Genomic DNA, 24,601 nt, shown 5'->3' with positions numbered 1-24,601 from the left:
TAAGGTTTTAGCCCTTTTTATTGACTTTTTCTTTATGATCTTGTCTCAAAAAACAAACAGTATATATTCTGTGTATTTGTAAACATCAGATCTTCAAGCCATTATACTACAGTCCTTAGAAACACTTCATTTCTTCAGCTCTTCCTGCACACCTGTGTTGGTGGAGACTTCAGCTTGGAGCTCTTCTGTTTCCCCCTTTAAAGCAAACTCAGCAGGCGCTGGGTGTTCCTGGAGGCTGGATTTCAGGGCATGAGCTGCATAGTTAAGGCTCGTGTTTTCACTCCAATGCCAGTAACCTGAGAAGGGGTTGTAGAACATTCCCACCACAGTCTGAACTGACAGACCATCTACAAAACATATATCAAACGGAGTATATTTAACAAATATTTACCTTCCACAAGCCAAGAGTCTCATACAACTCTCCATATTAAAAAAAAAAAAAAGATTTCTAACTCAACAGACACAAATATTTTGTAACCATTACAGCTCATTCTTTACTGCAACAGAACATGATATTTGGAATTTGGGTAAGTGCTCGATAAATGTTAGCTGTTATTAGAAAATACTTGAAGACAAGTGACTATTCCAATCAAGCACCTTTAAAATATTTTTTCAGCTCCATTTTCAATAATGCTAACTTGCAGAAATTGCTACATTTCTTTGAACAGATAATAGTCTTAGTAAAATCAAGTTTATTGACATACTGTTATATGAACAAAAAGCATGAAACACACATGAGTCTAAATATTCCAGAGGAATACTAAATGCCAAATAAATGAACAGACCAATGTTGTTACTTGACAGGAATTCAACAGATAAATCAAGTCCTCAGGAAGTGTAAAGCAGGGCTAGGAATTACAGGGAGCACAAAAATAGATTCACACTCTTGTCTTCAAGGAGCTTATAGCCAGAAAGATGTTACAGATACCAAAATAACCATGCTACAAGGCATGTTATAACTGATATGAAACACTACATAAAAAGTGACAAGTTCAAAATATAACTGACATGGCAAAGAGTCAGACGCGACTGAGCAACTGACGCGTGCACGCATGCACACACACACACACACATACACACACACACACACGAAGGAATCAGGAAAAAGAATATGTAAGATAAGCTGATTCAAGAATGACCTCAACAGGACAAACTGAGGATATGTAAATAAAAGACATTTGTACCTAATCCTTAAATAAGAGATAGCTAAATAGCCAAAAAGGATTCATTGATCATCTATGATTTGCTTGACCCTGGGTTAGGTGCCACAGGTGAGAGAGAAGAGGTATGTAATACCTAATCCTAACTTTAAGGAATTATAATCTAGTTGAGGAGAGATAACCAACATCCAAAGAAGAGTGGCCTAGTTCATTCAGTACTAGGTTCTGTGATTAATCGTTATTGGCACATTAAAACGCTTCCCTGGGAGCTCAGCTGGTAAAGAATCCGCCTGCAATGCAGGAGACCTCAGTTTGATTCCTGGGTCAGAAAGATCCTCTGGAGATGGTAATGGCTATGCACTCCAGTACTCTGGCCTGGAGAATTCCATGGACTGGATAGTCCATGGGGTTGCAGAGTTGGACATGACTGAGTGACTTTCACTTTCAAAAGTACAGTCAGGCCTTGAAAATTGGAAACATTTTTAATACTTACTTGATTCCAGAATGCTCTCTAGCTTTTCAGGTGAAACAAACTTCTCCCAGGTATGAGTACCTTTTGGTACAATACCTGCAATTTGCTCTGAAAAAACAATTCCCAAGGCATAGGACAGCTGTGTTTTGTTGATTGTAGTAATGAATAAAGAACCATCGGGCTAAAAACAGTATGAATACAAGTAAAATTTTATGTCAGGAGTATCAGCTAGATAAAAGCTTGGCTTCCCTCGCCCTCCTCCTCCCTTCCAAATAATTTAAGCGCAGTTAAGATACACAAGTGTAAATAAAATATAATTTACCAAAATAATACTTATTTCCCTCTTGGGAAATTCGTTGCTATAGGCAGTCCACTATAGATGCACTTACTGAATTTATGCAACAGTGCTTACAACTAACTCCTGAAATCACGTTACTATGACTTATGTTTATATTAAATACATTCTTTTGTACATACAAAATCCTTTATAATAAAAGTATAGAAATGAGATTAGGCTGCTCATCCTTGTTTCATGTCCACATTGATGCTTTAACGTGTCAACACTGCCTTCTCTTTGGGGAAGCCAAGCCTGCCTGAATTGTTTGGCAAAGCACAAAGCCCCACGGCTTGCACAGGCCAGCAAGGCTGGAAGTGTTCTCTGACAAAAGCATTAATGATTAAGGTATGAAAAGTGTTTGGGCTCCCCAAGTGGCTCAGTGGTAAAGAATCCACCTGCCAAGCAGGAGACAAGAGTTCAATTTCTGGATCCAGAAGATCCCCTGGAGAAGGAAATGGGAACCATCTCCAGTATTCTTGCCTGGGAACTCCCAGGGACAGAGGAGCCTGGCAGGCTATAGTTCATACTTAGCACAAACACATACATATTTACTCCCACAAATGGCAAAAACATTAATGGCTCTTTTAAACATTTAATTAGCATCTGATGGAGATAAAATGCCCCTCCAAGATAATCATATTAAGATATATATATATATATATATATATGTGAAAATATCTCAAATACCACTCCAAACCAAAAATAAAAATGACGTGGAAAGGCCCTGAAATATTGGGATGTACCTTTAAAACTAAAATATCAGACACTATTTCATGACACATTGTAACATTTCTCTGTAAAACTTTAGTATTCTAAAATATCATTCAAAATCACTTATGTGTCAACTATATCTCAATAGAGCTAAGGGGAAAATCAATTATAAATATCTAATTTGTGTTTCATAAAATCTTATTCTAAGGAAACAGTGGTGAGTATTGGTCATTTATTTTTCTAAAAAAATAAGCTTTCCATTAAAGCAAAAATTAGCTTGAAATTCCACATTGCCAGTATTCCTAATATATGTGAAAGACTCTCCATCCATACATACTGACTGAGACACCACAGAAAGAAATAATTCAGGAGTTTTGCTTGGAAAATAGGAGCTATGCCTGATAAGGCTCATTTAAGAGGGAACGCCATCAAGAAACAATACACACTGAAGGAGACCCTGGACACATGGTAACTAAATGCAACACGGAATCCTGGATTGGATCCTGCAACAGAAAAATGACATTAGTGCAAACAAATGAAACTGAACAGGGTCTGTAGTGTAGTTAATAGTATAATGTCAATGTTAATTTTGTTGCTTTGAAAAATATACCATGGGCTATATTCAGGGCTAGGACTATGGTGAGGCAAGTGAGATGCCTCGAGCCCAAAACCCAAGGGGGTGCTCCCTTTCCGGGGTGTGCTAATGCAGGATTGGCACTGACTAGTGAGTGCTGCCTCGGACATCATGCCCTGGGTACCACCCTTGCTCTTACCAGTTCCTACCCTTATTATGTAGGATGCTAACAGTGGGACACATGGGAACAGGGACACTGTGTACTGTCTTTGCAGCATCTATAAATTTAAAATTATTTTAAAAGGAAAAATATATTTTAAAAGCTCTGTTTAGAGAAGAGGGCAGCAGAGGATGACAAAGTAGATAGTATCACCAACTCAATGGACATGAATTTGAACAAAATCAGGGATATAGTGGAGGACAGAGAAGCCTGGCGTGCTGCCGTCCATGGGGTCACTACAGACAGACACAACTTAGAGACTGAACAACAATAACAACAAATTTAGATAAAGGCTAAAGCATTTAATCCTTTTAGCTCTTGAACTTAGGGGGTTACCTCTTGAACAACAGAGTTGGAACCACCTTCAGAGGACTAAGTCTGTGGCAAGTTACATAAGCAAAATAATGTAATGGAAAGAACCAGACTTGAAATAAAAAGATGTAGCCTTATGTCCCATTTAAGTGCCTAGTGACTTTGACTTAAAGACCATGTGACCTTTGACATCTCTTGAGTTCTGATCTTCTCCAGGTCAAAGGAGTTCAGAATGCCTGCCTTACCCTCTTCACCTGGTTGTAGGTAAGATCAAATGAGATCATTTGTATCAAGTGCTTCCCTGGTGGCTCAGATGGTAAAGAATCTGCCTGCAATGCAATTCACCGAGGTTCCATCCCTGGGTCAGGGAGATTCCCTGGAGAAAGCAGTGGCTAGCCACTCCAGTATTCTTACCTAGAGAATTCCATGGACAGAGGAGCTTGGCAGGGTACAGTTCATGACAAAGAGTCAGAGATAACTGAGTGACTAACACTTTCACATTTCTTTCCTTCTTTTAAAGCTGGTAACTATTACACATGTCATGTATACAGAGTGACTTAACAAATGCTGGCTAACCAGTTTATGCTAATTATATTTTTTTATTTTAAAGTATTAATCCAAATTAGTTTCTTAGTAATTGTCATTCAATGCCTATTAGGTATTTAAAACAAATTATACCAAGGGAAAAATACCACTGTAAATCTACTGTTTCTATTACAGTGTTCAATACTAACAGTTTTCAGGATCCCTGGACATCAAGATACTGGATCTAGAGAACCCCAGGACTCAGGGCGAGCTGAGAGGCAGAAATAATCTTCAGTAGAGATGTTGTCCCCAAATTCTGTCTTCCTGGCTTCCAGTATTATACAACATTTGTTGCTACGGATACATACATATACTCAAAAGAAAAAACAAACAAGTAAACTCTGCAAGTCTTACCTTTAACACTTGAAAGCAGCACTGTATAAATGTTTCTAGATCAATCACATGTTCAACAACTTCAGAAGCTACAACAGCATCAAACGTCTCCACAGTGTCTTTCACAATCTCCTCCAGGGAACACGTTCTATACTCTATCCTCTTATCCAGGACTGGGTCGAATGATTTATGGTGCTGTGCTGTTTTAATGTTCTCATCCACAGGATCGATTCCAACAACTGAAGCCCCAAGCCGCCCTAGAGGCTAATGGCATAAAAACCCGTTACCCTCAGGAAGAAAACAGAACAGCTAGCAATCAAAACCTTCTCAAAAATGAGACAAGATTAAACATGAAGGGAATGATTGGAGATCGTTTATGGGTACGTAGAAGTTCAATATACCATTTTCTCTAGTTTATATGTTTGATAATTTCCATAATAAAAAGCTTAAAAGTGAGAATAATAATCTCAACAAAAAACTTATTAAGAACTACTTACGAATAGTGAGGAATTTTTGTCTACATTCTCTAGATCCATTTATAGGCATATAGTACAATATTAAAATATTTACAAAGTGCAATAAATGAAACAGGTCATTGTAAAAAGAGCAAAATTTTGTAATATTCAAATTCTCTAAGGAACATTTTTTCTCAATAGTTTCTCCTGTGACTGACTAGAAACGATTCTTCACAGCCAATTCTTCTTTCAACCTCTACATTTGATCACGTCCCATGACATCCCTAAGTTTTTAAACACGGCCTTAATTTTGATCAAAACACTGCACAGCATTTATTTTATAACTCCTTCAGTTCAGTTCAGTTCAGTCACTCAGTCGTGTCCGACTCTTTGCGACCCCATGAATCGCAGCACGCCAGGCCTGCCTGTCCATCACCAACTCCCAGAGTTCACTCAGACTCACGTCGATCGAGTCAGTGATGCCATCCAGCCATCTCATCTTCTGTCGTCCCCTTCTCCTCCTGCCCCCAATCCCTCCCAGCATCAGAGTCTTTTCCAATGAGTCAACTCTTCGCATGAGGTTGCCTGGAGTACTGGAGTTTCAGCTTTAGCATCACTCCTTAGTTAACAAATTAAAAGTGAAAATCAAATTATTTTAACTTGGAGATATAAGATCTGTAATAATACACTGAAAAAGCCATAGAACATATATAGTAAAAGTGTACTCACCATTTGATACACCTCATATTCTTGATTCTAAGGGAAGTATTTTCATGTATTTTACATTTCCTGAAATTTTATAATTGATGTCAAAAGAAACCAGCCCACTGCCATGTGAAGAACACAAGTTCTATGCATATGGAAACAGTTATGCATCAAAGGCCTCTGTTAACCTGTCAACTTGGCTGTTATGACCTTGACAGTAAGACATACCCCTGGATCTTCACTGATATTTGACTCTTACCTACACTGTTACTTAAAATATCTTTCAAAGGTATGCTTACGATGCAGCATTGAAACAAAAAGTTACTGTGCTAATAGAAGATTACAAAATTTACTCTAAGCTAAAGCAAATATTGTTCACAGGGAGAATGAGTATTCTTTCAAGAACTCTAGAGCACCTAAAAAGGGGAGAGCCCCCAAAGCCTGCAAGACTCTTACATTTTGATACTGAAGCAAGTGCAAAAGGATAGCTTATCAGTACATTTAAACCAGTGAAACAGCCTAATATCCTGGGAGGAAAGAGACAATAAAATTTTCAAAACTATTTGAATGACCAGTGCTTTTTTTCTTTCTTTAAAAATTGAAGTATAGTTGATTTACAATATTAAATTAATTTCAGGCATATAATCATACAGTGATTCAATACTTTTATAGAGTACACTCCATTTTTGGAGAAGGAAATGGCAACCCACTCCAGTACTCTTGCCTGGAAAATCCCATGGACGGAGGAGCCTGGCGAGCTGTGATCCATGGGGTCGCAAAGAGTCGGACACAACTGAGAGCAATTTCACTTCACTTTACACTCCATTTAAGGTTATTATAAAATAATAGCTATATTTTCCTGTGCTATACAATATACCCTTGTTGCTTATTTGTTTTATACATAGCAGTTTGTACCTCTTAATCCTCTTATACCTATCTTGCTCCTCCCCACTTCCTTTTCTCACTGGCAAGTACTAGTTTGTTCTCTGTATCTGTGAATCTGTTTTTGTCTTGTTATAGGCATTTGTTTAAGACTCCACATATAAATGGAGTCTTTGACTTATTTTACTAAGTGTACTGCCCTCTAGGTCCATCCACATTCTTGTAAATGGCAAAATTTTCATTCTTTTTTACGGCTGAATAATACTACAGTATGTGTGTGTGGGGGGGGTTGTGTATCGCATCTTCTTTATCCATTCATCTGTTGATGGATACTTGGGTTGCTTCCATATCTTGGCTCTTGTAAATACTGCTGCTCTGAACAATGGTCTGCTGTATCTTTTCGAATTAGTTTCTCCGTTTTCTTCAGATGTCTACCCGGGGTAGAGCTGCTCAGTCATATGGCAGTGCTATTTTCAGTGTTTTTGAGGAACCTCCCCACTTTCTGCTGTACTGGTTGCATCAATTTCCATTCCCACCAGCAGGGTCCTAGGGTTTCCCTTTTTCCATAGCCTCACCAACATTTGTTATTTGTAGACTTTTTAACGATAGCCATTCAGACTGGTTCGAGGTGATATGTCATTGTGGTCTTGATTTGCATTTCTCTGATGATTAGGGATGTTGAGCATCTTCTCATCTGCCTGTTGGCCACCTGAATGTCTTCTTTGGGAAAATGTCTATCAGGTCTTCTGCTACTTTTTCAGTCAAGTTGTTTATTTGTTGATGTTGAGGTGTATGAGCTTTAATGTATTTTGGTTCAGTTCAGTTCAGTCATTCAGCCGTGTCCAACTCTCTGCGACCCCATGAACCGCTTCCCTGTCCATCACCAACTCCCGAAGTCCACCTAAACCCATGTCCATTGAGTTGGTGATGCCATCCAACCATTTCATCCTCCATCGTCCCTTCTCTTCCTGCCCTCAATCTTTCCCAGCATTAGGGTCTTTTCAAATGAGTCAACTCTTCGCATCAGGTGGCCAAAGTATTGGAGTTTCAGCTTCAACATCAGTCCCTCCAATGAACACCTAGGACTGATCTCCTTTAGGATGGACTGGTTGGATCTCCTTGCAGTCCAAGGGACTCTCAAGAGTCTTCTCCAACACCACAGTTCAAAAGCATCAGTTCTTCGGTGCTCAGCTTTCTTTATAGTCCAACTCTCACATTCATACACGACTACTGGAAAAACCAAAGCCTTGACTAGACAGACCTTTGTTGGCAAAGTAATGTCTCTGCTCTTTAATATGCTATCTAGGTTGGTCATAACTTTCCTTCCAAGGAACAGGCGTCTTTTAATTTCATGGCTGCAATCACCATTCACAGTGATTCTGGAGCCCAGAAAAAAAAAGTCAGCCACTGTTTCCAGTTTCCCCAACTATTTGCCATGAAGTGATGGGACCGGATACTAAACCCATATCAATCACATCATTTGTAAATACTTTCTCCCATTTAGTAGGTTATCTTTTTGCTTTGATGATAGTTTCCCTTGTTGTAAAAAAACGTTTAAGTTTAATTAGGTTTCATTTATTTATTTTCATCAGTGCTTCATTTTTATGTAAAAAAAAATTCCTCACTATACTTTTCTGAAATATTTATATATTTTTAAGGAAGTAAAAAGCATGTGTTACTTTTATAATCATAAAAATATTAAAAACATTATGCTTTTCCATTTTAAAAAAATGAACACTATTATTTCTTAAAAGGATAAAAGAGGGGCTTTCCTGGTGGCTAAGTGGGAAAGAATCTACCTGCCAGTGCAAGAGACATGGGTTCAATCCCCAATCTGGGAAAATCCCACATGCCCTGGAATGACTAAGCCTGAGGGCCATAACTACTGAGCCTGTGCTCTAAGCCAGGGAGCTGCAGCTACGGGGCCCCTGTGCCCCAGCTGCTGAAGCCCACAGGCCCTTGAGCCCGTGCTCTGCGACAGGAGAAGCCACCACAATGGGAAGCTTGCATAGCCCACCTAGAGAGTGGCCCCGCTTGCCACAACTAGAGAAAAACCCTCGCAGCAACGAAGACCCAGTGCAGCCAAAGATAAATAAATAAAATAAGTGGGAAAAAAACCTTCTCCAATTAAAAAAAAAGGATAAAAGAAGCATAAACCCACTTCTCCATTTTTTTCCCAGTTAAAAATGGCAAGAAAGCCGTAAATCACTTACTTCTGTTAATAATCCACCACCACAACCAACATCAAGAATCTTCATCCCAGACAAAGGTTTTCCTGGCTGGTGATTAGCAACTGTTCTTAAAAGATTATCTCTTTAAAAAAATTCAAAATATATAAAAACAGATTATTAATTTTATCAATAAAATCTTAAAAGTGTATAATTTTCAAAGAAACATTAAACTTTCTAATCTATTTAAGACTATTGATTTGGGGGGTAAAAAATCTTTTATTTTCAGCATAAAATGATATTATGCTTAATTTATAAAATATTTTTAGTAATCAAAAGCAGGAGGTTTAAAGTAAAGCTCTTGAAATAATCTAGTAATAATTATGACTCACTTATTACTTTAGTAATAATCTAAAGAAAACCTTTAAAAACAAACTCATTTAGATTAACCTACTTTTATTCACTTGATATATCATGTCACCTGAGACATTTATTAGCTACACTGTTAGTATTTGCTAGATTAATTTCCTATTAGCAACAAACAGGCTATTTCACAAGGCTGAGAAGAAGCAGACTAGAGATATGTACTTTCAGAATTTGTCTATATTCCCTTCTAAATTGAGTCTCTTTTAATCTTCTAAATTAGTGGTGTTTTTATAATCACATAAACAGGCATCCAAATCAAGTAAACTTAATTCTAAGATAATCATAATAATACTTTACCATATACACAAACGTAAGCACACACATATATACACCCAAACACACACAGATACATATAGCCAAAATATCATAAACTAAACTTTTAAGTTGGACTACTAATTATACTTGGAATTCTAATTATACTTATAGTTGGAATTCTAATTATACTTATATTAAAATAAATATTATATGTAATAAGGACATCTTAGGATATCTTTTATTGCTATTCAAATTAATTGATTTATAAGAAAAACCTACACAGTGGTTAAGGAGATAACTCCAGAATGTTAGGACAGAAAGAACCCATTTCAAATGAAATCCAATCTGTTCTTCACACACTGGACAAAATGACTCCTTTACATCATAATTCAAATCATATTGGTCCCTTTCAATGGTTTTAGTTATGATTAGAATAAAATCTAAACTTCTAAGCATAATTTGGACTTCCCTGGATGGTCTTTTTTAGTGTGATGTCTTCACTAAGAGAGTCACAGTGGTTGGAATAGAGTGGTTCTCAAGCTAAGTGTGCATCAGAATCATCTGGAAAGTTTCCTAAAACACAGACTGCTGACCCCCAAAGCAGTAGGTCCATACTGATAGCTGAGAATTTTGTATTTCTAACAAAATCACGGGCAATACTGATGTTGCTAGTCCAGGGCTAACCTTGAGAACCACTGATCGAGTGTAACAGAATGACATTTCTGCTTTTCTCTGCCTTAGTATTTCTGTGATCCACTAATTTAGTGGTAGCAAAAACATGCCAGTAGTTTCCTTTTTGCTGCACTAATATCAACCAGCAAAACCAGTCAGGAAGTTCCTTAAGGGCAGTCTGATTTGATATTCTGGGTCTATCACAGAGCTTTGCCCTATCGGCTGCTGAAAAATATTTAATGAATAAATAAAGACAGGGACAGCTGAACGAATAAGCAATTTTGTGATAGGTGGGTTCTGATGAACCCTTGCCATAGCAAACTCTAAGTTCCTGAAATACATGAGCTATGTTTTGAATGATGAATACCTCAACAGCTCTTATACTCTTACAGAGTCTAGACCCCAAGCTCTGTAGAAGGTTAAGTTCTCAAAAAAATTTGTTGAATTGAACTTACTAAGTAGCATTCCTTTTATCAAACTTCCTAAATGTCAAACATTCTATAAAATGACCTTGATGCCATAGGATCATAATTCCTTTTCATATGGATTTAATTCTAATTAACTTGATAATAACCAAAAATACTTCTAGTTAATTTATGAAAGTAGTCTAGAATTTAAATGGTGTTATTAAAAAAAGTTAATAGTTTTGAACAATGGACACTGAAGAGAATCCTCCTAATTTCCAAAGCAAATGTAAAATGCAAAGTTTTGAACCTAGGCATAAACCAAGAGAAAAACAAACTTGAAAGAAAATGAATTATTGAAAAGAGCTGTATTTTAAGGCCTAGAATTTCTGGACTGTTACCTAATGAATGGCACCCTCAGGTCATTCATAGAGTGCAGGGGTGCATATACTCCTTGCTCGTCCCACCACTTGTGAGCCAGGGCCAGGAAGGTCTTCACCTCACTCGAGTCTACAGTGGTCCGTGAAGTACTGTATGGTCTTGTCCAAGGGAGCCTAAGAGGTCATTAAGAAGAGCCAGGCAAAAATTACCATTTAAAAAAATGCAGCATGGGATATATTAAGTAGAAAGATACTCTAATTTACAATTTATTAGATTCTAAACACATATATTGTTCATTTTCTGATATTTCAAAACAAGTTTTCTTATAATTACAGTGCATATATATATATATATATATATATACACATACATATGACATTTAAATTTGTATCTCGTTTTTCTTAGCTACACAGAGTACATTCTATACTGATTACTCACTATCATTTTAAGAATTAAATGTCACTCTTCTTTAATATTATCTTATGAATATTACCCTCTTTTTCATGCTTCATGCAAAGCCTGGGTAATGAAGGACTAACTTATAATAGATAACAGCAGGTGGTTGCTCAGTTGATCAAGAATGATTTTATAGACATCCAATCTCAAAGGAACTCATTCATTTATGAGAAGTAGAAGCATGCATTTGGAAAACAGAGCTCATACCTTAACTCTAAGCAATATTTTTCACAAGGTTAGAAATTGGTTTATAATATATGAATACATGAAGATATTACTTTGATTCAATCTAACTATCTAAAATGTAAACTTAACCACTATATATTTATGTTGCACCCCAAACATTTATGATTTAAGCACTGTGTTGTGTCCCGTCATAAGGATATTACGAGGAAGTAAAAGCAGTTCTCCACGTAATACAGTCTTACATTAAAAATGAAAGCTATCACTGAATATGGATGAAAAGTGAGCACTGGATTTATACTACATACAAATTTTCTGCGGGTTTGAAATTTTTCAAATTTAAAAGTTGTTGGAAACATAAGAATATTTAAATAAACAAAAGCTACCTTAAGGCTTTCCCTGGTGGCTCAGACAGTAAGGAATACACCTGCAATGCAGGAGACCTGGGTTCGATCCCTGGGTTGGGAAGATCCTCTGGAGGAGGACATGGCAACCCACTCCAGTATTCTTGCCTGGAGAATCCCACGGACGGAGGAGCCTGGTGGGTTAAGTCCATAGGGTTGCAAAGGGTCGGACACGACTGAGTGACTAAGCACCTTAATCAAACCACGTGAGCTATACTGACAGTTTATTAAATACAATCAATACAAAACTATTATTGTACATAATTGTGTAAATATTTGCCACAGTAATGAATAAACTTACCTATAACTTTTCATCCAATCCAGGCAGGCAAAAGTCATGCTATAGGATTTGAACCACATGATTCTGTTTTCATTGAAAACCCATGGTTTAATTTGTAGAATCCAACTGAGTTGATTCTTTGGATAAACTGAAAAAAGAAAACTAAATGTCTAAAGAAAGCATTATACAGTATGAATCCCTGATATGCATGTAACTGAAGAAACTATTTTATATGGCAATCTTGTATTACAACTGACAAACAAAAGGGTTTTTTTCTTAATTTTGTATTTTATTTTAAATTATATAAAAAAAATCTTGCAGTCTGCTATCTAATCAGACATTCCTGAAATTATAATTAGCAAAAATAAGTAATGCCTATGTTAAAGTTTTTCATGCACTTGTTTTTATATCCCCATAATGCTGTATAAAATTATTAAAAATTACATTCAAATTAAAACTACATTATCTTTTAAGCTAGGGTAACATTAATTTTGAGACTGTTTATCAAAACTAGTTCAAATTCTCTCATTTTCATGTTAGCTACATGAAATTGATTTATACATATGCTCAATACTCTTTACAGAGGAAAAAAATGTGCATATATATATATGTATACATATGTATATATATCGTAAAATAAATAGTCATCCAGTTTACAAGTTCCAATTTACACAAGAGCCTACTTCATGAATTACTCTGCAGCAAAACATTCAGTTGTTCAATAAACATTTAAATAAAATAGACCTTAGAGCAAAGAAAACTACTAGGACATTACAAATTTAACAAACAAAAAAAGCCAATGGTTTCTACACATTAACAATGAACAACTGGAAAGCAAAATTCAAAATGTTCTTTCATTTAAAATTAGTCCAAAAAGAATACTTCCATGTATAAATCCAGCAAAACATGTTCAGAGCTCTGTAATCAAACACAATCTAATAAATGATGAAACATACAATGTTCATGGAGTAGAAGATTCAACATAAATCCTCCCCAAATTCATCAATATGTTCAACACAATTTCCATCAAAATTCCAACTGTCTTTTTTTGGTAGTTATAGACAAGCTGATTCTAAAATTTATATAAAAAGGCAAAAGAGACAGAATAACTAAAACAATATTGGAAAAGGTGAATAAAACTGTAAGAATAAAATACCCAATTTTAGGACTTATCATAGAGCTACAGCAACCAAATCAGTGAGGTATTGGACGAGAGACAGACTCAAATATCAGTGCAAGAAGAGAACGTCCAAAGACAGACAAAAAAAAAAAAATTTACTCAACTGATTTTTTTCAACAGTGCAAAAGCAGCTCAAAGGAGGAAGAATGGTCTTTTCAATAAATGATGTTGAAACAATTAGATGTCCTCAACAAAAAAGAAAATTTTGACCTAAATCTCACATCTTACATAAACCTGAACTCAAAATGATATAAATGCAAAATTATCTCACACCAAAATCACAATCCATACAAGAAAATATTGATTAAATTGGATTTAATAAAAATTCAAAACTTATGCTCTGCAAAACACCTTGTTAAGAAAAAGAAAAGTCAAGTTACAGAATGGGAGGAAATATTTGCAAAACATATATCTCATAAAGAACTGGTATCTGGAATATATACTCTAAACTCAACAGTAAAATGAAACAAAAACAACAAACAAAAATCTCCCACAGAAAAAACAAAACAAAATAAGCAATACAGTTATAAAATGGGTGTGGGTATTATAAAATGGGTATAAAAAGACATTTCATTAAAGAGGATCAGTCAGTTAGTTCAGTCGCTCAGTCGTGTCCGACTCTTTGCAACCCCATGGACAGCAGCACACCAGGCCTCCCTGTCCATCACCAACTCCTGGAGTTTACTCAAACTCATATCCATTGAGTCGGTGATGCCATCTGATCCTCTGTCGTCCCCTTCTCCTCCTGCCTTCAATCTTTCCCAGCATCAGGGTCTTTTCAAATGAGTCAGCTCTTCGCATCAGGTGGCCAAAGTATTGGAATTTCAGCTTCAGCATCAGTCCTTCCAGTGAACACCCAGGACTGGTCTCCTTTAGGATGGACTGGTTGGATCTCCTTGCTGTCCAAGGGACTCTCAAGAGTATTCTCCAACACCACAGTTGAAAAGCATCAATTCTTCTGTGCTTAGAAGAGGATATACAGATGCAAATAAGCACATAAAGAGATATTAAGTATCAATAGCCATTCAGTTCAGTTCAGTTCAGTCGCTCAATCGTATCCGACTCTTTGTGACCCCATGAATCGCAACACGCCAGGCCTCCCTGTCCATCACCAACTCCTGGAGAAGAATGCAAATGAAAGCCACTACATACCTCTCAAATTGGTTAAAATTTAACCATCCTTGATATGACCAGGTGTGGACGAAGAAAGGAAAAAACTAGATCTCTTATATATTGCTAGTAGGAATGTAAAATGGTACAGACACCATGAAAGGAGTTTAGCAGTTTCCAATAGAGTTAAACATATTTATCTTGCAGCTTAGCAATTGCATTCCTGAGCATTTATCCCAGAGAAGTAAAAATTTAATCCACACAAAAACCTGTACATCAATTTTCATAGCAACTTAATCCATAACAGCCCCAAACTGGAAACAATCAAAACATCCTACAGTAGGTGAATGGTTAAACAAACTGTGGCATATTCATATCATGAAATATTACTAACAAATCAAGAGGAGTTAACTGTAGATACATGCAGAAAGTTGGATGGATTTCAAGGGTATTTATGCAGACAGAGTACAAAAAATTTTTTTCAAAAGGTATATATTGTATGGTTCCATTCGTATAAAACTCTTGAAATGGCTAAATTATAACGGAAATAATAATATAATGTAAGAGATCAAGGTTTAAGGTTGCCGGTAGGATTTGACTATAAAGGAGCAGTACCAGGACTTTTGTTGTGATTATGGGACCGTTCCATATCCTGATTGTGGTGATTATTACACACATCTCTATGTGTAGTAACACAAACACACACAGACCCAAGGAGCACAAGTTAGGGTGGTGAAATCCAAATAGGGATTGTAGTTTAGTTAATTACGGTATCATACCAATGTCAATTTCCTGACATTGTATTGTATTGTATTGGCCAAAAAGTTCGTTTGGATTTTTGGATTTTTCTATACAATGCAGTGGAAGTCCTAACAAACTTTTTTTGCCACCCCAATAATATGGTTATGTAAGATGTTATCACTGAGGAAATGGGTGAAGGGCATGTGGAAATTCTCTGTATTATTTTTGTAACTTCTTATGAGTCTAATTAATTCAAAATAAAATTTAATTAAAAAGCACAAGTGCACACTACAAAATGACTCTCCTATTCCTATATCTCCTATATCTATCCAATTTTCCTCTCCAGAGGCAACCAATGTTACTAGATTTGCTTGTAAGCATCCAGATATTCTATACATAGTTTATCTGTATATCAACTGCTCTCCTTTTATACAAAATGTAGCACAGTATACTCATTCTTCTGTACCTTGCTCTTTTCAGGAACTGATGTATCTTGAAGACTTTTTTATATAATAGAGCATAAAAACTTCCTTTTTTTAGAGTTACACAGTAATCTACTGTATGGCTATATTTCATCATTTATTTAAGCAGTGCTCTACTAATAGATGTTTATTTAGGCTATTTCTAATTTTGTGCTACCCCAAAAACATAAGGTTGAATTACACAGGTAACTTCATACATTTTTGAGACTACCTGCATATAAAACCCCAAGAACTGTTGTGTCAACTGGCATGTGTATTTATAAATTCATAATTTCCTTCACAAATGTTGAACCAATGCAATTTCATGGGTAATATGAGATTCTAGGGATGGTTTTCCCACACTGATTATATGTTGATAGCCACCTATGCAATGTATTATCAAACTTTTTTATCTTTGCTAATCCAATAGGTAAAAATGGTATCTCAGTAGAGTTTCAATTTATCATGAATGAAGTGTCTTTTTTTAAGTTTAATGGTGCTATAGGCAAAGGGTTAGTCACTTAGCTGTGTCTGGCTCTTTGTGACTTCATGGACTATAGCCTGCCATGTTTCTCTGTCCATAGCATTCTCCAGGTAAGAATACTGGTGTGGGTTGCCATTCTCTTCTCGAGATCTTCCCGATGCAGGGATTGAACCTGGGTCTTCTGCACTGCAGGCAGATTCTTTACCATCTGAGCCACCAGGGAAGCCCCCAGTAGTGCTACGGTCTGAATAATATCCCCTCCAAATACATATGTTGAAATCCTGACCGCCAAGGTGATGGTATTAGGCGGTGGACTTTGGGCAGGATTAGGTCTTAAGGATGGAACTTTCATGACTACATTTAGTGCCCTTATATAAAAAGACTGCAAACAGTAAAAAGGATCTACCTATGAACCAGGGATGGGAGCACTCACCAGGCACCAAACTTTGGACGCTGCAGTCCCAAGGCTGTGAAAAATAATATTGTTGTTTATAAGTCGCCTAGTCTGTGGTATTTTGTTGCAGTAGTGGAACTAAGACAAATGGTCATTTATATTTCATGTCTTGCCTTTTCACAGTCTCTGAACATTCTTCTCCTGAGATTTTTATGTTTTTCAAATTTTGTCTTATAGGACTTTACAGTCTGGCCCAAATTAACTTCAATGTCCTCAAAAAAAAGTTTGTGTTTCTAGGCTTTTGCTCATGTTATTCTCTCTTCCATCATTGCTAGCTGAATTACTTTTTAAGACCCAGGTCAACTATCACCTCCTTTATTTCTTTAGGTAGGTAAATGAGCTATTAAGAGAATTAAGTGCGACTTTCCTGATGGTCCAGAGGTTAAGACTTTGCCTTCCAATGTAGGGGGCGTGGGTTCAATCCCTGGTTGGGGAAGGAATGCCAAAAAACCAAAATGTTAAAAAAAAAAAAAAAGCAGCAACATTGTAACAAATTCAATAAAGACTTTAAAAGTGGTCCAAATCACAAAAATCTTTTTAAAAAAGAAGAGAATTATGTAAACTGTTATACATAGATAAGAATTTACAGTTGACTCTTGAACAACTTGGGGGTTATGGGTGACAAGGCATACATGCAGTCAAAACCCCAGGTATAACTTTGTAGACAGCCTTCTGTATCTGCCGTCCTACATTCTTGAATTTAACCAACCTCAGACAGTATGGTAACTGGAATACATATTTATTGAAAAAAAATCTGCATTAAAAAAAATTGGTACAGTTCAAACTTGTATTGTTCAAGGGTCAATTGTATAAGGTATTATCATGAAATTGAGCCTCAAAGATTTTAATATAGTCCTTGCTCTCTGGCAAGTGATGACCCCTGTCTCCCTCTCACCCCATCTCATTTCAGGGTAATTAGGCCTTCAGTCATCAGTATGGCCAGAATTCTTAACAGCCTTAAAAATCGCTTCACCATAACTGAGAGAAACTAATCAAGTTTGTATTAATAGATGCTAACAACTCCTTCTTTTAAAAAAAAATTATTTGGCTGTGCTGAGTCTTAATCATGGCATGAGTAATCTTTAGTTGCAGCCTGCAGGATCTAGTTCCTTGACCAGGGATCAAACCCAGGCCCCCTGCATTGGGAGCTTGGAGTCTCAGCCATTGGACCAACAGGGAAGTCCCATATCAATTCCTACTTTACCTTGAAACTGTGACATTCTGGTATTTGAAATTTCAAAGGAATGGGCAAATTTTTCATTTTATTTATTCAAAAAGTCATCTATCAGCACTCCTCGGGTACTTAGCTAACAGTGCAGAAGCCCTCTACCCTGCCAATGCTGTAGTTCCAGCATTCGTCGTTGTCTGGATTACTCTTAGGCCTCCCTGAGCCTCCACTCCACTTTCTACACAGATGCCAAGTGTTATTTCTTGAAAACAAGTCTGATTATGTTATTCCTTTAGTAATTTCCCACTTCTTCAAGATAAAGTCAATCCCAGGAGCTGTGTGTGGTCTTTCATGTACTCGTCATGACCTACAATGTCTCCTGTCTTATCCCTGGCCATTCTCTGCCCTCACTTATGGCCCTTTATCCACACCATACTTCTTAAGCAACACCTTGCAGTTTCTGAGAAACTGCCTCACAGATACTCAAACTGGTCCTCTGGCCACTCCAACTTCTAAAACTGGACAACTTTAAGACAGCTTCTTAAATACCTTGTTTAAGAACTTTCCCTGACCCCAAATATCTATTTCTTTTATGTCCACTCTGGAAAATTGGAAATGTTTACACTGTATGTTTTCTAAACTTCTGATTATAAAAGACATACTTATTGAAAAATTACAAAAAGTATATAAAGAATGATAAAATCATAGATCACCAACTCCACTTCATATAATCACTGCTAAAATGTTAATATATCTCTATTCTTGCTATATATCTCCAAGTTCATAATACAAGCTGATTTGTAGCTGATTTTTTTTTTACTGTTTTTAAAATTGACATGTAGTTAATTTACAATATTGTCTTCATTTCAGGTGTACAGTGACTCAGATGTATGTATATATATACACATATGACTATATACCATTCTTTTACAGATTCTTTTCCATTATAGGTTATTACAAGATACTGAATAAAGTTCTCTGTGGTATACAGTAGGTTCCTATTGTTTATCTATTATATATATATATAAATAACATATATTAGTGTGTATATGTTAATTCCAAAATCATAATTGATCCCCTCCTACCCCACTCCTGCTATCCCTTTTGGTAACTGTAAGTTGTTTTCTACATCTGTGAGTCTATTTCTGTATTGTAAATAAGTTTCATTTATATCATTTTTTTCAGATTCCACATATAAATAGTATCATGTGATGTTTGTCTTTCTCTGACTTACTTCACTGTTTGACAATCTCTAGGTCCATCTATGTTTCTGCAAATGGCATTAGTTCTTTAAAGGCTGAATAACACTCCATTGTGTATATATACCACATCTTTATCTGTTCATCTGTCAAAGGACACTTAGTCTGTTTCCATGTCTTAACTATTGAAACAGTGCTGCGATGAATGATGGGGTGCATGCTTCTTTTCAGATCAAGGTTTTCTCCATATAAATGCCCAGAAGTGGAATTGCAGGGTCCTCGTTGCTCTTCTTGAACACAACAGACGTGACTCCATCTCAGGGCCTTTGCAACTGCTGCTGTTGCTGCCTGGCATATCTTTTCCAGGTTATCAACACACCTCACTCCTTCATCTCGTCCACGTTCAAGTACATCATTTCATCCCTGATCATCCTGCTGACACTGAAACCCCTCAACCCATATGCAAGATCATATGGTAACTCTATTTTTTGTTTTTTAAGGAAACTCTATACTGTTTTCCATAATGGCTGCCCCAATATACATTCCCACCTAGAGTACAGGAGACTTCCTTTTTCTCCACACCTCTCTAGTATTATTTGTAGATCTTTCTTTCAATCATGGCCATTCTGACTGGTGTGACGTGATACCACATTGTAGATTTACATTTCTCTAATAATTAGCAGCAAATTTGGAATATGTCAGCAAATTTGGAAAACTCAGCAGTGGCCACAGGATTGGAAAAGGTCAGTTTTCATTCCAATCCCACAGAAAGGCAATCCCCCAAAATGCTCAAACTACCACACAATTGCACTCATCTCACACACTAGTAAAGTAATGCTCAAAATCTCCAAGCCAGGCTTCAGCAATACATGAACCATAAACTTCCAGATGTTCAAACTAGTTTTAGAAAAGGCAAAGGAACCAGCGATCAAATTGCCAACATCTGCTGGATCATGGAAAAAGCAAGAGAGTTCCAGAAAAACATATATTTCTGCTTTATTGACTATGCCAAAGCCTTTAACTGTGTGGATCACAATAAACTGTGGAAAATTCTGAGAGATGGGAGTACCAGATCACTTGACCTGCCTCTTAAGAAACACGTATGCAGGTCAGGAAGCAACAGTTAGAACTGGACATGGAACAACAGACTGGTTCCAAAGAGGAAAAGGAGTACGTCAAGGCTGTGTATTGTCACCTTGTTTATTTAACTTATATGCAGAGTACATCATGAGAAACTCTGGGCTGGAGGAAGCACAAGCTGGAATCAAGACTGCCGGGAGAAATATCAATAACCTCAGATATGCAGATGACACCATCCTTAGGGCAGAAAGTGAAGAAATAAAGAGCCTCTTGATGAAAGTGAAAGAGGAGAGCGAAAAAGTTGGCTTAAAGCTCAACATTCAGAAAACGAAGATCATGGCATCCGGTCCCATCACTTCATGGCAAACAGATGGGGAAACAGTGGCTGACTATTCTTTAGGGCTCCAAAATCACTGCAGATGGTGACTGTAGCCATGAAATTAAAAGATGCTTACTCCTTGGAAGGAAAGTTATGACCAACCTAGTCAGCATATTAAAAAGCAGAGACATTACTTTGCCAACAAATGTCTGTCTAGTCAAGGCTATGGTTTTTCCAGTAGTCATGTATGGATGTGGGAGTTGGGACTATAAAGAAAGCTGAGCACTGAAGAATTGATGCTTTTGAACTGTGGTGTTGGAGAAGGCTCTTGAGAGTCCCTTGGACTGCAAGATCCAACCAGTCCATCCTAAAGGAAATCAGTCCTGAATATTGATGGGAAGGACTGATGCTGAAGCTGAAACTCCAATACTTTGTCCATCTGACGTGAAGAGCTGATTAAATGGAAAAGACCCTGATGCTGGGCAAGATGGAGGGCAGGAGGAGAAGGGGAGGACAGAGGATGAGACAGTTGGATGGCATCACAGACTCAATGGACATGAGTTTGGGTGAACTCCAGGAGTTGGTGATGGACAGGGAGCCGAGGTGTGCTGTGTTTCATGGGGTTGCGAAGAGTCACACACAACTGAGCTACTGAACTGAATAATTAGCAATATTGAGCTTTTCATATGGTGGGTCACCCAAATGTCTTCCTCAGAGAAATGTCTATTTAGGTCTTCTGTAACTTACCTTCTTAACACTGCTGCTGCTGCTGCTAAGTTGCTTCAGTCGTGTCCAACTCTGTGCGACCCCAGAGACAGCAGCCCACCAGGTTCCCCTGTCCCTGGGATTCTCCAGGCAAGAACACTGGAGTGGGTTGCCATTTGCTTCTCCAATGCATGAAAGTGAAAAGTGAAAGTGAAGTCGCTCAGTCGTGTCCGACTCCTAGCGACCCCACCGACTGCAGCCCACCAGGCTCCTCTGTCCATGGGATTTTCCAGGCAAGAGTACTGAAGTGGGGTGCCATTGCCTTCTTAACACTACATTTAATCATTTACCACGTGGCTTCACTTTGATTTAAACTATGATTTTTATTGAGGCAGCATTATTTTTCACTGTATTGACAGTAACACCTTCATTTTTTTTAACTGGCTGGGTCACAGCTTGTGGGATCCCAGTCCTCTATCAGGGATCGAATCCTGTCCATGGCAGTGAAACACTGGGGATCCTATCCACTAGGCCACCAGCGAACTCCCACAACTTCTCAGTTCTACTGGAGGCCTTTAAGTTTCCCAGGTTTTGTTCTTTATAACCTGATCTTAGCTTCAACTAACATTTTACTTAAAATGACCTTTAGCTATCACTTCTTTAAAATTCCCAGTGCCTTGCATAGGGTATTTGTTAAATGAGTTTCATGCAAAGAATGAACTTAACGTTCTGGTTAATACTGGGAGTTAAATAATCAAACTGTCTTCTACAAGCATCAGGTTCAGTGAGTTGTTTTTTTTTTTTTCCTTATTTTCGCAGTTTGTTGAATTAATCTATTCATCAAAAAACAGTATAGCTGCCTTATGCTCTGGGGGAAAAGGGGGAGGGGCAAGATATTTGCAAATAAAACACAAATACAAGACGATCAATAACTATAAGACAGTTGGTGTCCTTTCCCGCTGAAGCAAAAGAAAAAAGGCAAAAGACCGCGACTCCAGCAGGCACAGTTGTCGCCGGCTCCTAGGGAAAAGGTCACTGGATATATGGCGGCGGACCGCGCGGCCTTCGCTCTCCTCCGCCAGGACCACTAGTCTTCAGCTACTTTTCCCAGCCACTGGGAAAGGGAGGGTAAGAGCCTAGGCCGAGCGTTCGACTCACAGGAAGGACCAGCACCGAAGACGCAGATTTCTGGCCCAACCCGCGCGGAACCCAGCGGGCCGCCCTATACCGCGCCTGCGCAGAACAGTCTGTCCGCTCCAAGGGCTTCGTGAACGCGACACACGTACACACACTCACCCGCCGACGTAGTTAAGCGAGAAGAGTCAGCCTGTGTCCTCTGGAATCCCGATCTAAGTCCTCCTAAAAATCGACTCCCGGAGGAGCTTAGTTTGCTTCCTCCCCACATCACGACAGAACGGATACGCCTCTCTTCCGGTCCCTCCCGTAAAAGATCCCCAACAGAAAGGTTCCGAGAGCCATCTTAATCATGGTCACTGTGGTGGGTATTATAGATGTGTGGTTGTAATTAGTGTTCACGTTCAGTGTCAAACTAGGCATTCAGTTAGACTATAGAATGCTTGCATTATCACGTTTGGCTATGTCTATTTCTATATGACCTCTCAAAGCAGCCATCAGACCACCTCCAGGTAGCCACATAAGAGCTGTGTGAGCTAGCTTTTATTCCTGTATAGCTCTAATTATTTCATACTTAACAGATGTCTCCCAAGGACGTTTATACTATCTATAAGACACTGACCCTAAGAGAATAACAAAAGGTCTGAAGCATTTCTTTCTTAAGGGGAATACTGTCCCCCCCCCTTCCAAGGCACTCAAATGTCAGAGGGCCGGAAATCTAAATTGAAAATTTTATTTTCCGTGAGGGACCTGATAATATTCCAGACAGGGCACACAGTATGTAGCAGGGAACTGTTAAGTCACTCAGGCTAGGCAACTTCACTTAAGAATTAGAAGAGGCAATCAGTTACATTTTACTTCTGTGTGGTGGCTCAGACGGTAAAGCGTCTGTCTACTATGCGGGAGACCCGGGTTCGATCCCTGGGTTGGAAAGATCCCTTGGCGAAGGAAATGGCAATCTACTCCAGTATTATTGCCTGGAAAATCCCATGGACAGAGATGCCTGGTAGGCTAGTCCATGGGGTCGCAGAGTCGGACACGACCGAGCAACTTCATGTTCACGTTCAACAGCCTTTCCTTGGGTAAGAACAATGATAAATTTCCAACATTAAAGGCAAAAAAATCACTGCACATTTTTTACTGGCAGGGTCAGGTTGGTAAATGTTTCTGTGAATTAGTGAAATCTACTGTTCGGTAATGGTCTTTGCCTTATGGCTTCTTAGTAAAATATTGACCATCTCCTGAGTGGTTGCAAATTTAAAAGTTGTCTTCAGAGCTCCCTTCTCAATCTGTCTCCCAACTGAAGGAAGAAAGCTCTGCACAAAAGAACATTTATTAGCATGTGTGTTATTTGCTGGAGTGAGATGCCAGGAAAAAGCAAAGTGAAGTTTGCTTTCACATCAGTTTGACAACAAAGGCAGTGATTTGCCTTAATACCAAGAGGAAACAAAGTTTCTTGAACACCCACTGGTTTGCTTCAGTTAAGCAAAACTAGCTTATAGATTTTTCTCTACAAGTATCAACAAAAGGCTTTTCCAATGATGCTTAAAAACAAGTTGTGCTGGAAGGACTAGCAGCTATGTGATATATGGTTGTCCTTGGAGTTATTTCCCAGATCATCTCCATGGTCTCACCCATACTGTAAACTAGAATCTACAGTTTATTTTGCTATAAAACTAAAAATCTATTTAATATTTTGAAATTCAATTTTATAACTTTATATAAAGTTTTAAAACTCAAGTTAAGGGTAAAGTTCTCCCTTACAGGGAACAGCTTTATCTCTTTGAAATAATTCTATTACATCCACTCAGGTTTAACTGGTAAATTTCTGTATTTATAAAATTCCATACAAATTGGTAACTTAGGGTAATTTTATCTTAAATATTACCAAAATCAAAATAGGAAATAGGAAAATCCTGTGGGTGACACCTAATAAACCTTTAGGGTATAAATGTAACTCATCACACATGAGTTATTTTAAGGGCTACTAAGTTATTTTAAGCCCATCTTCTCCTTTAGGTTTAGACATTACAAATTCTACTTAAAACTGAAGAACTTAAGGACAAGAAGTGTTTAAGACCTTATATAGTTTAAGAAAAAGTTCCACAGTGATTTAGTGATTTGCCCAAAACCATCAAGAAGCAGAGCCAGGACAATCCAAATGAATCTATTTCCACTACACCATGCTTTG

At 37.7% G+C, this 24,601-nt stretch overlaps 1 protein-coding gene across 1 annotated transcript; it reads right to left on the bottom strand.

Moving 5' to 3' along the window:
• On the bottom strand, nucleotides 1-23,271 carry COQ3 (coenzyme Q3, methyltransferase). The gene is made up of 7 exons (XM_040239138.1): nucleotides 22,573-23,271; nucleotides 12,397-12,523; nucleotides 11,073-11,225; nucleotides 8,960-9,059; nucleotides 4,726-4,968; nucleotides 1,654-1,813; nucleotides 1-347 (listed from the first exon to the last, which is right to left on the bottom strand). The coding sequence occupies exons 1-7, from the start codon at nucleotides 22,679-22,681 to the stop codon at nucleotides 127-129; spliced, it is 1,113 nt and encodes a 370-aa protein (XP_040095072.1). The 5' UTR covers nucleotides 22,682-23,271; the 3' UTR covers nucleotides 1-126.
• Nucleotides 23,272-24,601: the final 1,330 nt, after the last annotated feature.

The sequence above is a fragment of the Oryx dammah genome, unplaced genomic scaffold (assembly GCF_014754425.2).
Source record: "Oryx dammah isolate SB20612 unplaced genomic scaffold, SCBI_Odam_1.1 HiC_scaffold_4, whole genome shotgun sequence".
NCBI lineage: Eukaryota > Metazoa > Chordata > Mammalia > Artiodactyla > Bovidae > Oryx > Oryx dammah.
This window is presented reverse-complemented; position numbering and strand designations above follow the sequence as displayed.

Coding starts and splice junctions, on each gene's coding strand:
- COQ3 (XM_040239138.1), bottom strand. CDS start 22,681: ATGTGGGGAGGAAGCAAACTAAGCTCCTCCGGGAGTCGATTTTTAGGA. Junction 4,969..8,959: donor GTGGTGGATTATTAACAGAA/GTAAGTGATTTA, acceptor TTATGCCATTAG/CCTCTAGGGCGGCTTGGGGC. Junction 1,814..4,725: donor GCTGCTTTCAAGTGTTAAAG/GTAAGACTTGCA, acceptor TACTGTTTTTAG/CCCGATGGTTCTTTATTCAT.